This window comes from Neoarius graeffei, chromosome 28 (genome assembly GCF_027579695.1).
Source record: "Neoarius graeffei isolate fNeoGra1 chromosome 28, fNeoGra1.pri, whole genome shotgun sequence".
Taxonomy (NCBI): domain Eukaryota; kingdom Metazoa; phylum Chordata; class Actinopteri; order Siluriformes; family Ariidae; genus Neoarius; species Neoarius graeffei.
This window is the reverse complement of record NC_083596.1, coordinates 30,196,592-30,212,801: the sequence shown is the minus strand read 5'-3', so window position 1 is coordinate 30,212,801 and position 16,210 is coordinate 30,196,592. Positions and strand designations below refer to the sequence as shown.

At 45.3% G+C, this 16,210-nt stretch overlaps 1 protein-coding gene across 7 annotated transcripts in view; it reads left to right on the top strand.

Annotated features, from left to right (window-relative positions):
* The window catches only part of mapkap1 (MAPK associated protein 1), a 527,166-nt gene that overhangs the window by 490,443 nt on the left and 20,513 nt on the right, over nucleotides 1–16,210 (top strand). For 6 of the 7 annotated variants that reach the window (XM_060912998.1, XM_060913001.1, XM_060912997.1 and 3 more), the window contains 2 exons: nucleotides 2,745–2,852; nucleotides 3,118–3,258. The exons of the other annotated variant lie outside the window; for it this stretch is intronic. In XM_060912998.1, coding sequence (XP_060768981.1) covers nucleotides 2,745–2,852; nucleotides 3,118–3,258 — 249 coding nt within the window. The remainder of the gene's footprint in view (nucleotides 1–2,744; nucleotides 2,853–3,117; nucleotides 3,259–16,210) is intronic. 7 annotated transcript variants of the gene reach the window in all.

Sequence of the window (16,210 nt, the reverse complement as noted above, 5' to 3'; positions counted from 1 at the left end):
GCTGTTCTGTACGGACTAAAATTCCTCCAAGTCAGTGTGCTGGACTGATCAACAGTTACCAGAAACGTTTAGTTGCAGTTATTGCTGCACAAGGGGGTCACACCAGATATTGAAAATAAAGGTTCACATACTTTTGCCACTCACAGATATGTAATATTGGATCATTTTCAATAAATAAACAACCAAGTATAATATTTTTGTCTCATTTGTTTAACTGGGTTCTTTATCTACTTTTAGGACTTGTGTGAAAATCTGATGTTTTAAGTCATATTTATGCAGAAATATAGAAAATTCTAAAGGGTTCACAAACTTTCAAGCACCACTGTAGTTACAATATGTACAGAATTTGGTTTGGCATTGTCTTGCTGAAATCAGCAATGTCTTCCCCGAAAAAAAAAAAAAGTCCTCTAGATGGCAGATTGTTGCTCCAAAACCTGTATCTTGTTCAGCATTAATGGTGCCTTCTCGGATGTCCAAGCTATCCATGCCATGTGCACTAATACACCCCCATATCACCACAGATGCTGGCGTTTGAACTGTGCACTGATGACAAGCTAACAAATATTATCTGTTGATAATGATAGATGGTCTCTCCCCTCTTTAGCCTGGAGGATGTGGTGTCCATGATTTCCAAAAATAATTTCAAAGTTCAATTAATCAGAACACTGAACAGTTTTCCACTTTGCCTCAGTCCGTCATAAAATAAGCTTGGGCCAAGAGAAGGCAGCAGTATTTCTGTATATTGTTTATATATGCTTTTAACTTGCATTTGTGAATGCAGTGACGAACTCTGTTCACAGATGATGGGTTTTGGAAGTGTTCCTGAGCCCATGCAGTAAATTCCACTATAGAATCTCGGGCTTCAAAGTTTGGGAGAATAGCGGGGTACAAATAATTTACAGCAGGGTGCAAAATGGTAAAATGTCTCCCAGCGGCAGACATAATGCACGCAAAGCGTGCAGGGAGATATATATATATATATATATATATATATATATATATATATATATATGAGAGAGAGAGATGCAAGTACGAATTTTTCATGGGGCGGGATGGTTTGGAACAGGCCATCTAAAATTGGGATAACATTTACCCAGGACGGGTATTTGAGGCGGGTTGTCTAGCTTAAGCTTGATTAGCATTGTTACGCACGCCAGTGTTTCCCACAGAAATTTTGGAGACTATGGGGGAGACGCGGGGGTTGTTTAAAATTGAGTGATATGTTAAATATTAAGTTATTACTGAAAAACTATTGATTAAAAAAAACAGACACTGAGAAATGGTCCTATAAACAACTTTACCAATATAAAAGATTACCAGGACTACAAAAATGCAGAAAAATAGGCTTTACTTATCCAAATGCTCCTGTTGGTTCAAAAGTTAAAGTGCATAGAACCTCACAGCACAACATGAAGTTACCTTAAAATATAATATAAACACCTCAGCTTTCATGTAAGAAAAAACACTATTAATACTAGTACTGTGTGCAGGCAGTCTCTCCTGAAGACTAAATTAAACAATAATTATAAACTAATAAAATAAATGGCTCAGGCTTCATAGAAGAAAAAAAACAATTTGAACAGAATCTCACAGTATGATGCTGAAGCTGCCTAAACAATGGAAAATAAAATACCATTTTGGCAAAAACGTTGGCATCCATTAATTTCTTGTATTAAGTAAAAAATATGTTGCCAGATACTGCTGACGTTTTACAGCCCAAAATATGTTCAAAACCCGCCAAAATGCACTTAAAACCGCCCAAATTGGGCGGGATAACGCGCAATCTGGCAACACAGGCGGCAGTAATGGCTGCACTTGTGTCGAGGATGTGTAAACAGTTGACGCGGCAACGGACATACATGACATAGTGGATGTAATTTACGTTCACAACTTCTTTTGCTGTCAGAAATATTTAATATTAAATTTTATGACTCGACTCACAATAGCTGGCGGCATAACAAGCTATAGCCGGCAATTTGCCGCCGGTGACCGGCTACTTTTGAGACCGCTGGAATCTTGTCTGTTTTTAATGCAGTGCCACCTGAGGGCCCAAAGATCCAATCAACATTGGGCATCCAGTGTTGGTTTTCAGCCTTGTCCCTTGCAGATATAGATTTCTCTGGATTCTCAGAATCTTTTTATAATATGTACCATAGATGATGTGATCCCTAAATTCCTTGCAATTTTACACTGAGGAACATTATTCATAAAGTATTCCACTATTTGCCCACAGAGTGGTGAAACCCTCCCCATCCTTACTTCTGAGAAACTCAGCCTCTCTGGGATGCTCTTTTGTTTTACTGACCCAATCTTGTTACTGTCCTGTTGCCAGTTAACCTACTCAGTGTTTTTATTTTTTGTTTTTTTTAGCATTGCACAACTTTTCCAGTCTTTTGTTGCCCCATCCCAACTGTTTTGAAACTTCTTGCTGGCACTACATTCAAAATGTGAATATATTTGTCAAAAAAAAGGTTTCAATGTTGTCTTATTGTATTATTTTCCAAAATAATATAATAAGAATAACACTTATTGTATTACTTTCAATGAAATGTAGGATTTCCATGATTTGCAAATCATAGCATTCTGTTTTTATTTACATTTTACACAGTGTCCCAACTTTTGGGGGGAACTGGCTTGTACAACTGGCAACCAATTGTTGGTCAATACAGTGTGCACCCTTAATTTATATACTGCAGAGGTGATAAACAGTCCTCGTAGAAAATGTTGCTGTTGTGTTGTTGTAGGCCCCATGTATCGTTTGGAAAAGCAGATGGAGCCAAATGTGGCAGTAGAGCTGGACAGTACACTGGAGAGCCAGAGCACACTGGAGTTCTGTCTAGTCCGAGAGAACAGTGAGTTTGGACAGTACACTACCCCGAGGAAGAACAAAAAATGTGTTTGAAACCAGCTGTCACTCAAACGCTTACTTTAATACCAATGTACCACACACTCTTGGGATCTGTGAGAGTTGGCAGCTTGAAGGGTTTAATTTACTAATTTATATATTTTTTTTCAACTTCCCTTCTTTTTAACTACTTTGTCTTAATTTCTTTCCCTTGTCCATCTGTACCTTTCTTGTTCTTTCTGTCTCCTTCCTGTCCTCATCTTCCCTCAAAGGCTCCAGAGGAGAGGAAAGCTTGGAAGAGGACCCGCCCATAGACATCAATACAGTACAAGATATGTTGAGCAGTCACCACTACAAATCCTTTAAAATAAGCATGATCCACAAGCTCCGCTTCACTACTGATGTTCAGTTAGGTATGTTACTCTGTGGTCAAATACTGACCCTGTCAAATATTGATTCACTAATCAGAATCTTGTTGTAAAGTTAGGGTCTACTGTCAAGAGCTACACAGTGTGCTCTCCAGAACTATTGATACTTTTTGTTAAAATAAGAGAAAATGCATATATTGAGAGAGCAACAAATGCAGTGAGTGATATTTTGAGCTTAAAGAGACGCAGATGCTGTATCATTTCATTTAAACACAGAATTATCCTCCCAAACATAAACAACATCACAGAAACACTTTAATTGCCAGGTATGTGGACACACACGAGGAATTTGACTCCGGTTCACTTAGCTCTCATAGTACAAAACAGATAAAAAAGCGTATACACAAAACAAGCAAACAACAAAAATAGGTGCATAGTGCAAAGTAATCCAGGTACGTCAAGTATGGAATAGTTAAATAAATATAAAGTATACAGTGTGCACAGAATGACGGTATAAGTGTTCAGATATTTTACAAGTGATCTTACTGATATATGAATCTGGATTTTAGCTGTTCATCACAAAGTATTTCCCTTTTGGTGCAATATGGTGCATAGTGCAAAGATGAATAGTAAATTTAAATAAGTATAAATATAAGTAACAATGAGCACAGAATGACAGTATGAGTGTGCAGATATTTTGCAAGTGATATTACTGATATATGAATCTGGATTTTAGCTGTTCATCACAGAGACAGCCTGAGGGAAGAAACTGTTCTTGTGTCTGGTTGTTTTTGCATACAGAGATCTATATCACCTCCCTGAAGGGAGAAGATTAAACAGATTGTGACCAAGGTGTGATGGGTCCACAGAGATGTTACCTGCCCGTTTCCTGACTCTGGACAAGTATAAGTCTTGGATGGAGGGCAGGTTGACACCAATAATTTTCTCTGCAGACTTTATTGCCCGTTGCAGTCTGTTCTCCTGTTTGGTGACCGATCCAAACCAAACAGTGATGGAAGAGCAAAGAACAGACTGAATGATGGCAGAGTAGAATTGTGTCAGCAGCTCCTTAGGCAGGTTGAGCTTCCTGAGCTGGCGCAGAAAGTACAACCTCTGCTGAGCCTTTTTGATGATAGTGACTGTGTTTGTCTCCCACTTCAAGTCCTGAGAGATTGTGGAACCCAGAAACCTGAAGCTTTCAACAGCAGTCACAGTGTTGTTGGTGATAGGCAGCAGAGTGGGGGGGCTCCTCCTAAAGTCCACTGTCATCTCCACAGTTTTGAGCGTGTTCAGCTCCAGATTGTTCTGACCACACCACCAGACCAGCAGTTCAACCTCCCATCTGTATGCAGACTCGTCACCGTCCTGGATGAGGCCGATGACCGTTGTATCGTCTACAAATTTCAGGAGTTTAACAGATGGGTCTCTTGAGGTGCAGTCGTTGGTATAAAGAGAGAAGAGCAGTGGGGAGAGCACACACCCTTGTGGGGCGCCAGTGCTGACAGTCCGAGTGCTGGATATGAAGCTCCCCATCCTCACCTGCTGCTTCCTGTCAGTCAGGAAGTTTGTAATCCACTGACAGGTGGAGGAAGGCACAGTGAGCTTGGTGTGGAGGATGTCTGGAACAATGATGTTGAATGCCGAACTGAAGTCCACGAACAGAATCCTGGCGTACGTCCCTGTAGAGTCAAGGTGTTGCAGGATGTAGTGCAGTCCCATATTGATTGCATCATCCGCTGACCTGTTTGCCCGGTAGGCAAACTGCAGGGGGTCCAGCAGGGGGTCTGTGATGTCCTTCAGGTGTGACACCAGTCTCTCGAAGGACTTCATAACTACAGATGTGAGAGCTACAGGCCTGTAGTCATTCAGTCCTGTGATGGTGGTTTTCTTGGGAACCGGGATTATTGTGGAGCATTTGAAGCATGAGGGGACTTCATACAGCTCCAGGGATCTATTGAAGATCTAGGTGAAGATGGGAGCCAGCTGATCAGCACAGACCTTCAGACAGGAGGGTGACACACCATCTGGGCCAGGTGCCTTCCTGATCTTCTGTCTGCAAAAAAGCTGGCAAACATCCTCTTCACAGATCTTGAGTGCTGGTGTGGGGTCAGAGGTGAAAGGAGGCAGAACAGCAGGGGGTGTGAATGGGTCTTTAATGTCTGGGGGGGGGGGGAGAGATGTGAATTTGTCGAATCTGGAGTAGAACACATTCAACTCGTCAGCCAGTTGATGGTTCATTGCAGTGTAGGGGGATGGTCTCCTGTAGTTAGTGATATTCTTCAGGCCTGTCCACACTGAAGCCGGAGCGTTGGCTGAAAGGCTGTTTTTGATCCTTTCAGCGTAGCTCCTCTTAGCTGATTTCACCTCTTTCGTCAGTGTGTTTCTGGCCTGTTTGTACAGGACTCTGTCCCCACTTCTGTAGGCCTCCTCCTTGGCCTGGCGAAGCTGTCCGAGTTTTGCGGTGAACCAGGGTTTGTTGTTATTGTATGTGCGGAAGGTCTTGGTGGGCACACACACATCCTCACACAAACTGATGTAAAATGTCACAGTATCAGTCAGTTCATGAAGGTCTGAAGCTGCAGCCTCAAAAACACTCTAATCAGTGCAGTCAAAGCAGGCTTGTAGTTCCACTTTGGCCTCATCAGACCATCTCCTCACCGTCTTAACTACAGGCTTAGCAGATTTCAGCTTCTGCCTGTAGGACGGGATAATATGAACCATACAGTGATCAGATAGTCCCAAGGCTGCACGGGGGACAGAGTGGTATGAGTCCTTTAAAACAGTGTAACAGTGGTCCAGAGTGTTAGAGTCCCTGGTGGGACACTTAATGTGCTGTTTATATTTTGGCAGTTCGTGGCTGAGGTTTGCTCTGTTAAAGTCCCCCAAAACAATGAGCAAAGAGTCTGGGTGTTTTTTCTCCATATTGTTTATCTGGTCAGCCAGGTGTTGTAACGCCTCATTAACACTCGCCTGAGGGGGGATGTAAACTCCAACCAGAATAAACGAGGAAAACTCTCGCGGAGCATAAAACAGTTTGCAGTTTATGAATGATGTCTCCAGATGAGGACTGTATGATTTATTTAGAACTGTGACATCAGTACACCAACCTTCGTTAATATAAAAGCAGATTCCGCCTCCCCTCGTTTTCCCCGTGAGCTCCGTTTCACGGTCCGCTCGATGAAGGTGAAATCCAGGCAGATGCAGAGAAGAGCTCGGGATGTGCTCACCGAGCCAGGTTTCGGTGAAGCACAAGGCAGCAGATTTGTTAAAATCTGTGTTAATTGTCAGTGACTGCTTTGGGGCTAGGTTCACAGTGCATCCTGATTGTATCCTGGGAACACTGTTTGCAAGACAGAAATGCATACACAGTTGCAAACACGCCCACACCCAAGGCCTATCCACTGAAGCCAGTCAACCTTCCAGCATGTGGGTGGGAGGAAGTCCGAGAACTTGGAGGAAACCCACATAAATTCAGGGAGAACTTGCAGAAATCCACACACACAGTAATCCGAGCTCATGATTGACTCTGGAGCTGTGAGGGCACAAAGTTTACCCACTGTTTTAATGTGTTGCCTTCAGTTTTCTTCAAAAATGGGTGTGTGTTTGTTTTTTTTGTTAAATCACCATGCAGTACGGTTTAGCAGAAGTCTGCAGTTGGAGGGGTGATTTGGGGGACGAGCCAAACTGGTGTTCATTGTTGCAGCAAATGTACAGTGCCCTTTGCAATTACTGTGTTTCATCAGACCATAGAATATGGTTCCAGTCAAAGTTGCAGTAGTGTTTTGCTCTCTGTGTTTAGGTTTATGTTTGTAGTGAACTGACAGAAAATCCTTTTTTTTTTTCTGGCATACCTTTCAAATAATGTGTTGGCATAGATGTGGCATCTGATGGTGGTTTTGGAGATCTGGGTTATCAAAGATTTTACTTTTTCCTTGTAATTCACCAACAGTGATCCTTGGGAACTTTTTTTTTTCCTGGCCTCTCTTACCATCCTGTCACCATATACTCTCCATCTGTGAATGTGTCCAAAAGTGTTTGTGGCCATGAGCTTTGTTGCACTTTTTTTGGACACAAGCAAATGTGCCACGTTAAGGTCTCTATATATAAAGCACAATTTGTCATTATGATTTTTTCATTTGAAAATGTTTTTTTTGACAACTATCCCATAAACAAATACTTGCATGTCCAAGACGTTGCATGTACATGTGCATGTAGCAGTTTGTATGGGTGGGTGGAGCACAGAGGACGGCAGGACAGAGATCAGGTTTGTAAACGGTGGTTTTATTGCCACACTTTTCAGTGAACAACTTGTAAACTTAAAAACACACACACACACAACCAGCGTCTGGTTCGGGGATGAGCTCCTCTGCTTTCGCTCTCCTTCCTTAAGTAGGGCACGGTCACTGGGAAGACAAACACAGGCTAATTGACATCAGGTGTAGTGATTCTGCCACTTACCTTCCCTGACTCCGCCCTCCTGTCAAAGACCGGTGCTTGACCACGCCCCCGCAGCCGACTCTCCCCCCCCCCCCCCCCCCCCCTTGACGGGAGAGGAAGTCTGCCATGACCATCTGCGCCCCCGACCTGTGGACCACCTTGAAATTAAAAGGTTGGAGCGCTAGATACCAACGGGTGATCCACGCGTTGGCATCCTTCATGCAGTGGAGCCACTGGAGGGGCGCGTGGTCTGAACAGAGGGTGAAAGGGCGTCCCAGCAGGTAGTAACGGAGGGTGAGGACCACCCACTTGATTGCCAGGCACTCTTTTTCGATAGTGCTGTAGCGCCCCTCCCGCACTGACAGATTCCTACTGATGTATAAGACTGGGCGGTCCTCTCCCTCCACCTCCTGGGACAAAACAGCCCCCAGCCCTCTGTCCGACGCATCCGTCTGTAACATAAAGGGGAGAGAAAAGTCAGGGGAGTGTAAAAGTGGCCCCCCACACAGTGCGGCCTTTACCTCAGAAAAAGCCCACTGGCATTGCTCCATCCACTGGACCGGATCTGGTGCCCCCTTTTTAGTGAGATCAGTCAGCGGGCTGGTGACGTCCGAATAATTAGGTATAAACCTACGATAATAGCCAGCCAGCCCCAGGAACTGTCTCACCCCCTTTTTGGTCTTGGGCCTCGGGCAGGCCGCAGTTGCTGCGGTCTTGTTAATTTGGGGACACACCTGCCCATTGCCCAAGTGGAAGCCCAGATACCGTACTTCCACCCGCCCAATCGCACACTTCTTCGGGTTGGCTGTGAGACCCGCTCGCCTCAGCGACCTAAGGACGGCCCTCAGATGTTCGAGATGCCTCGGCCAGTCATTACTATAGACGATAATGTCGTCGAGGTAGGTGGCGTGGGGGCGGAGGACCCTGTCCATCAGCCGCTGAAACATAGCGGGCACCCCAAACAGCCCAAACAGAAGTGTGACGAATTGGTGTAAACCAAACTGTGTGGAAAAGGCTGTTTTTTTCTCGGGATAGTGGAGTCAAGGGGATCTGCCAATATCCCTTCGTTAAATCCAGTGTCGAATAAAAGCGAGCAGTGCCTAGTCGATCGAGCAACTCATCAATACGAGGCATTGGGTACGCGTCGAATTTAGACACCGCGTTGACTTTTCTATAGTCTACACAGAACTGGACCGACCCGTCGGCCTTGGGTACCAAGACCACCGGGCTGCTCCAGTCACTGTGGGACTCCTCGACGATGCCCATTTCGAGCATGGCCTCGAGTTCCTCCCAAACCACCTTTTTTTTGTGTTCGGGTAGCCTGTAAGGGCGGCTACGCACTACCACCCCTGGGGGCGTCTCAATGTGGTGCTCTATGAGGTTGGTGCGGCCGGGCAGGGGCGAGAACACGTCCGAAAACTTGGTCTGCAACTGTGCAACCTCCGTGAGTTAGGTCGGGGAGAGGTGGTCTCCACAGGGGACCGGAGAGGTATGCGATGTCAATGCGCCTTTTTGAACCTCCAGCCCCCAGCTCCGCCTTCTCCAGAACCACCGACACCAGCGCAACAGGGACCTCCTCATTCCAGAGTTTGAGTAGATTGAGGTGGTAAATCTGTAGTGCCCCACCCCTGTCCGTTCGCCTCACCTCATAGTCGACGTCCCTGACTCGCCGTGTGACCTCAAAGGGTCCTTGCCACTTGGCGACTAATTTAGAGCTTGATGTGGGCAACAGTACGAGTACTTTATCTCCCGGTGCGAACTCTCTAAGGCGCGTACCCTTGTCGTACAGGCGGGCTTGCCGTTCTTGGGCCTGCCGCAAATTCTCCTGGGTTAGGTGCGCGAGGGTGTGGAGTTTTGCGCGCAGGTCAATAATGTATTGAATTTCGTTTTTACTTGGTGAAGGTCCCTCCTCCCAATTTTCTCGCAGCACATCTAGAATGCCGCGCGGCTTACGCCCATATAATAATTCAAACGGGGAGAACCCCATGGAGGCTTGGGGGACCTCTCGCACTGCAAATAACAAGGGTTCGAGCCATTTATCCCAGTTACGTGCGTCCTCACTTACGAATTTTTTAAATTATGTTCTTGAGGGTGCGATTAAACCGTTCAACTAAACCGTCCGTTTGTGGGTGATACACGCTGGTGCGGATCGGCTTAATACCTAATAACCCATACAGTTTGCTCAGTGTTCGTGACATAAACGAGGTGCCTTGATCAGTCAGAATCTCTTTCGGGATTCCAACTCAGGAGATGACACGGAAGAGTGCCTCCGCAATACTGCGTGCTGAGATATTGCGAAGAGGCACGGCTTCCGGGTATCGCGTTGCATAGTCCACTAGAACTAATATAAAGCGGTACCCTCGTGTTGACTGATCTAATGGCCCGACGAGATCCATCCCAATTCTTTCGAACGGGGTCTTGATTAACGGTAGAGGGCGCAAAGGCGCTTTTGGAATGGCCACTGGATTTATTAACTGGCATTCGCGGCACGCCGTACACCACCTACGGACATCGCCGCGAATCCCCGGCCAATAGAATCGGGCCATTATTCAGGCTAGTGTCTTATCCTGCCCTAGGTGTCCAGCCATGGGATTAAAGTGAGCCGCCTGGAATACCAATTCCCAGCGGCTCTTCGGAATTAAAAGCTGCGTGACTCGCTCTTTAGTTTGAGTGTCCTGCATCACTCGGTATAATCTATCCTTCATAATCGCGAAGTAGGGGAAGGACGGGGTGGCGTTCAGTTGGAGCATTTGACCATTGATTACTCTCACTTGGTCAAATGCATGCCGCAGAGTTTCGTCTCGCGACTGCTCTAATGGGAAATCCGCGAGGGATTCCCCAACAGAGAGAGGAGGGGCCGGCGGCTCCTCACTCTGACGCGGAGATGACGTAGACGGCTCTGCGACAGCTGCTCCCGCCAAAGCGACACTGGGACCTCCCCCTATTGAATGGCAGGACCCACTCTTCACTAAGTGTGTCATTAAATCCCGAAATCCCGGCCAATCAGTCCCCAAAATTATAGAGTGGGTAAGGCGAGGATTAACCACCGCCTTCACTATAAAATTTTCCCCTTGGAAAAAAATGTGGACCAACACCAAAGTGTAGCTGTGAACGTCCCCGTGCACACAACACCTTCACCCCCTGTGCTCCCCCCAATGCCTCGTTTTGCACCAGGCTTTGGTGAATTGAGGTCTGATTACAACCAGAATCCACCAACGCCTGATATGTATCCCCTTGTATACTCACTGGTATGCGATACGCTCCAGCCCGATCGAGGGCGGTTCCTGGTGCGTTGGGGATCCGAACCACCGCGCCCACCTCCATTACCGTGCACTGTTGTTGGAGGTGGCCCGGCTCCCCGCAGCGCCAGCAAACCGGCCCTGGCTTCCTCTCCGCACCGGTGTTCTGGGCTCACTCACCTGAGGGGGGGGGAGAGAGACAGACACAGAAGGGAGAAACGGGAGGGCACCGTGGGCGCAGCGGGCCGCACCGGTGGTGCCGACCCCTGCCTCCGCGGTGGGGGAATGGGGCGAGGACGAGACACAGGAGGAGAGAGAGAGGAGGAGAGGGGAGAAGAGGCTGTCTGCTGTCCTGCCGCTGGGACAGCCGCCATATGGTCCTCCACCAGCTCGATGGCCTGATCCAGCGATGCCGGGCGGTGGCACTGGACCCACTCCGTGGTTCCTGCTGGCAAGCGTGCGACGAATTGCTCCAGTACCACCTGGTTGATGATCCCCTTGGCATCGTGGTTGTCGGCCCTCAACCACCACCAGCAGGCGTCCCGGAGTTGCTGGCCAAACGCGAACGGCCGGCCGACTTCCTCCAAGCGCAAAGCGCGGAAGCGCTGACGCTGCTGCTCAGGGGTGCACCCCACATGCTGGAGGATGGCCCGGTGAAGGTCCGCATCGGCCAGCTGGCGGTCGGCGGGGAGCTGTAGCGCGGCCAGCTGCCCCTCTCCTGTTAGCAGGGGGAGAAGGCGCGCCGCTCCATCGGCCACCCCGAGGTCTCCGCGACTTGCTCGAAGAGTGTGATTAGTGCCTCAGGGTCGTCCTGCGGGCCCCATCTTGGTTAGGGTGAGGGGTGACGGGCCCGCAGTGGGAGCGCTGGTGGACCCCGCCGACGCGAGGAGGTGCCGGAACGCCTGACGATCTTCTTGCTGGGCCAGCACCAGGGCCTCGAACCGCTGTTCCTGCTCCTTTCAGAGGGTGACTAGCGCCTGGTGCTGTCTTTGCTGGGCCGTGGCGAGGGCGTGGACCAGTTCGGCGAACGGGGAGGACTCCATGGGGCTGTTCGGCTGCTGCGCTCCAGGTTCTGGGTTTTAACACCACTGTAGCAGTTTGTATGGGTGGGTGGAGCACAGAGGACGGCAGGACAGAGATCAGGTTTGTAAATGGTGGTTTTATTGCCACACTTTTCAGTGAACAACTTGTAAACTTAGACACACACAACCGGCGTCTGGTTCGGGGATGAGCTCCTCTGCTTTCGCTCTCCCTCCTTAAGTAGGGCGCGGTCACTGGGAAGACACACACAAACACAGGTTAACTGACATCAGGTGTAGTGATTCTGCCACTTACCTTCCCTGACTTCGCCCTCCTGTCACAGACCTGCGCTTGACCACGCCCCCGCTGCCACAGTGCGAAAAAGCGACACTTTTTTCCACAACAGGTTCCATTTTTTTTCTAATAGTTTGTCTGTGAAAGGAAGACATTCAATCAATAATGGTGTCCTCTTCTTTTGACTGCTCCCGATTAGGGGTCACCACAGCAGGTCTTTCGTCTCCATTGCTCCCTGTCTTCCGCGTCCTCTCTCACCACATCCATGTATCTCCTCTTTGGCCTTCCTCATTTTCGTGTGCCTGGCAGCTCCATCCTCAACATTCTCCTTCCAAAATGCTCTGCCCATACCATCTCAGTCTCATCTCTCTTAGCTTAATTCCCAAGCTCTCCACATGTGCCGTCCCTCTGATGTGCTCGTTCCTTATCCTGTCCAACCTTGTCACTCCCATCGCAAACTTTAACATCCTCAACTCTGCCACCTCCAACTTTGCCTTTCTTCGTTAAGGGTATGGTCTCCAATCCATACATCATAGCTGGTCTCACTACTGTCTTATACATCTTACTTTTCACTTTTGCTGGGACTTTCCCATCACAAATGACTCCCGAAATCCTTCTCCAACTGCTCCACCCTGCCTGCACTTGCTTTCTCACCTCACTATCGCAGCCCCCATTTTCCTGCACAGTTGACCCCAGGTACTTGAATAAAAAATAGAAAAGTTTGCCATGATCTTCAGCACCAAATTTATTTTTTTTTCTTTTACCCTTGTGTTTTTTACACAGTGAATTCATAGTGAAAACACAGTTGACCCCAGGTCTACTCCCTGCATCTTCACTACACTCATCCCCATTCTCATTGATGCACATGTCAATCAATAATGGTGTATGTTGTGGAACTGTCATCACACTGCTCCAGGCATGGCAGAGTTCATTCATTTTGTGTTTTCACTATGAATTCACTATCTAAAAAACACAAGGGTAAAAGAAAAAAAAAATACATTTGTGCTGAATATCATGGCAGACTTATTTCTATTTGTCTTTTATTTATCCAAGGTAGTCACATGAAAGTCTCTTCCAAGTGAGCCCTGGCCAAGAAAAGGTAGTACCATATTTAAACCAAAAACGTACAACATAAAACAAATCGGATATTAAGAAGCAGTAAGACAAATTAGAAGAAGCAGTAAAAGGAAAAACCGTGTTCAGAGTGGTAACTTGAAAGGTTTCCAACACAATCTTTAAAATTAGAAAGCAAAATAAATTAATCAAGTTTTAACTGATTTTGAAGTGAATTCCAGGATGAAGGTGTGTCATAGCAAAAAGCTACGTTGCCAAATTCAGATCTTATAGTAGTTACATTCAAGAGAATGAAATTATTAGACCTGAGATTATTTTGATTGTTGGTGCTTCTCTGATGATATACCTTCAGATATTATGCACTGAAATCTGTTGCTAAGATGGTCTTTAAACCAAGCTGTGGCTTTCTCTGAAACACCAATTTCATCCACATGATTTGATATCATGAGCTACTATATCAAAGGCCCTAGAAAGATCAGTAAAGAATGCTGCACAAGAGTATTTACAATCAACAGCACTGATAATTACTTTAGTAGCTACTGTAATAGTACTGTGCTTCTTCCTACAAGCTGATTTAAAAGAACTGAGAATACTATTGTAAGTTAAAAACACTTTTAGTTGCTCACTGATTAGAGACTTAAGGATTTTAGCCAATACTGAGAGTTTATAAATTGGGCAATAATTGTCCAATAGAGTTGGATCCTTCCTTTTAACAGAGGTGATACCATTTTGCTCCAACAATAAATATAAAAATGTAAATTAATGGCTCAACAGTAATGTCAGCAGCAAGTTTCAGGAGAGATGGATCAAGCCCTTCATGCCCCGCTGACTTTTTTAGCATATACGTATATATAAAATTTAAGGCTGAAAGAACCATTTCCCAAGTGAATGGGAAAAGTGGTCTTTATTCCCATGTTAACGCTCAGAAAAGGTATATCTGGAAAGGACTCTTTAGGCACAGATTTAAAATGTAGCCAAGCTGAAGTAAAATGCCCATTAAAGGAATCCAGTGTTTCCTTTTGGTCAGTAATTTGCATAGTATCCACTTACCTTTTTAGGTAGATTGCAGGATATTGGAGCAAATTCCAGGGACTTAATAGCTTTCCAGAATTTAAAAGTTTATATTTTTAGTGGTCTCTAGATAAACATGTGATTCAGCTTTACAAATCAGGACAGTACATTTATTCCTTAAACATTTGAAAATTAGACCAATTGGTTTCTAAATCAGATTTCCTTGCTTTTACCCAGGCTAGATTCCTTTCATGAATTAATAAAGATAAAGGGATAAGAAAATCAGGGATTTTCTCTTCTTCTGATCTTGAACTCTCTTAGGGAGCCATGTTGGTCTAAAACGCCCAGGAATAAATCCTTAAATAAGTCCATACTAAATCAACATCCAGGATTAAGAAAATCCTATACCAGTCCCACTGAAAAAGCACAAGTAGAAAACCCTGTTGCTCAAGTGTCTTAATTTTAGGCAAAGTGTCATGAAGATCACTAGTACAAATCTAGATGATGCCACAGCCATCCGTGGCCGGGTGCCCAAGAGAGCAAAATTGGCCTGTGCTCTCAGGGAGGGAGGGGTGACATACTCTCATCTCTTTCACTTGCATTGTAAGTCATGTAACATTGCATAAGCAACAGTTTGAAAGATGTGGTCGGCTGGTATCATGTGCCTTGGAGGTAGTATATAATAGCCTTCATCCTCCCTCATGTCATCAGGGAGACCTGTGTGGTGGGTGGGAATTGACCATATCTAAATTAGGGACACCCAAAAAATACATACATTTTCTTGAATACTCATTGGTCTGATTTGCTAAGTCCACAACAGTAATCACTCATTAGAAAAGATGCCAATCTGCATACAATTTTATACTTTATATTGACTTTGTACTTACAATTTAACTTTAACTTACTATTAATGAAAAATACAAACAAGTACAGCTGGTACTATAGCTACAAGGAAAAAGTAAGGGGAAGTGTGTGTGTGTGTGTGTGTGTGTGTGTGTGTACACTTCAAATTTACTTATTACTTACAACTTAAATTTCTCATTAATATGAAAAGTCACAAAGAGTCTCCTCAACTTGAGTTCAATAAGTGAAATCAAATTAGAAGTGTGTCAGAATCAACTGTAATCAGAGTAGTACTTCTTACTGAATTATCTTTTTAATTATGATTATTCATCTTGTTAACACCGCAATGCATAAAATCATGCAGATACAGATCAAGAGCTTCAATTGATGTTCACATCAAACATCAGAATGGGTGAAAAAATGTGACCCTCTGACTTTAACCAGTGCATACAGTGGTGCTTGAAAGTTTGTGAACCCTTTAGAATTTTCTATATTTCTGCATAAATATAACCTAAAACATCATCAGATTTTCACACAAGTCCTAAAAGTAGATAAAGAGAACCCAGTTAAACAAATGAGACAAAAATATTATACTTGGTCATTTATTTATTGAGGAAAATTGATCCAATATTACATATCTGTGAGTGGCAAAAGTATGTGAACCTTTGCTTTCAGTATCTGATGTGACCCCCTTGTGCAGCAATAACTGCAACTAAACGTTTCCGGTAACTGTTGATCAGTCCTGCACACCGGCTTGGAGGAATTTTAGCCCATTCCTCCATACAAAACAGCTTCAACTCTGGGATGTTGGTGGGTTTCCTCACATGAACTGCTCACTTCAGGTCCTTCCACAACATTTCAATTGGATTAAGGTCAGGACTTTGACTTGGCCATTCCAAAACATTAACTTTATTCTTCTTTAACCATTCTTTGGTAGAACGACTTGTGTGCTTAGGGTTGTTGTCTTGCTGCATGACCCACCTTCTCTTGAGATTCAGTTCATGGACGGAGGTCCTGACATTTTCCTTTAGAATTCGCTGGTATAATTCAGAATTCATTGTTCCATCAATGATGGCAAG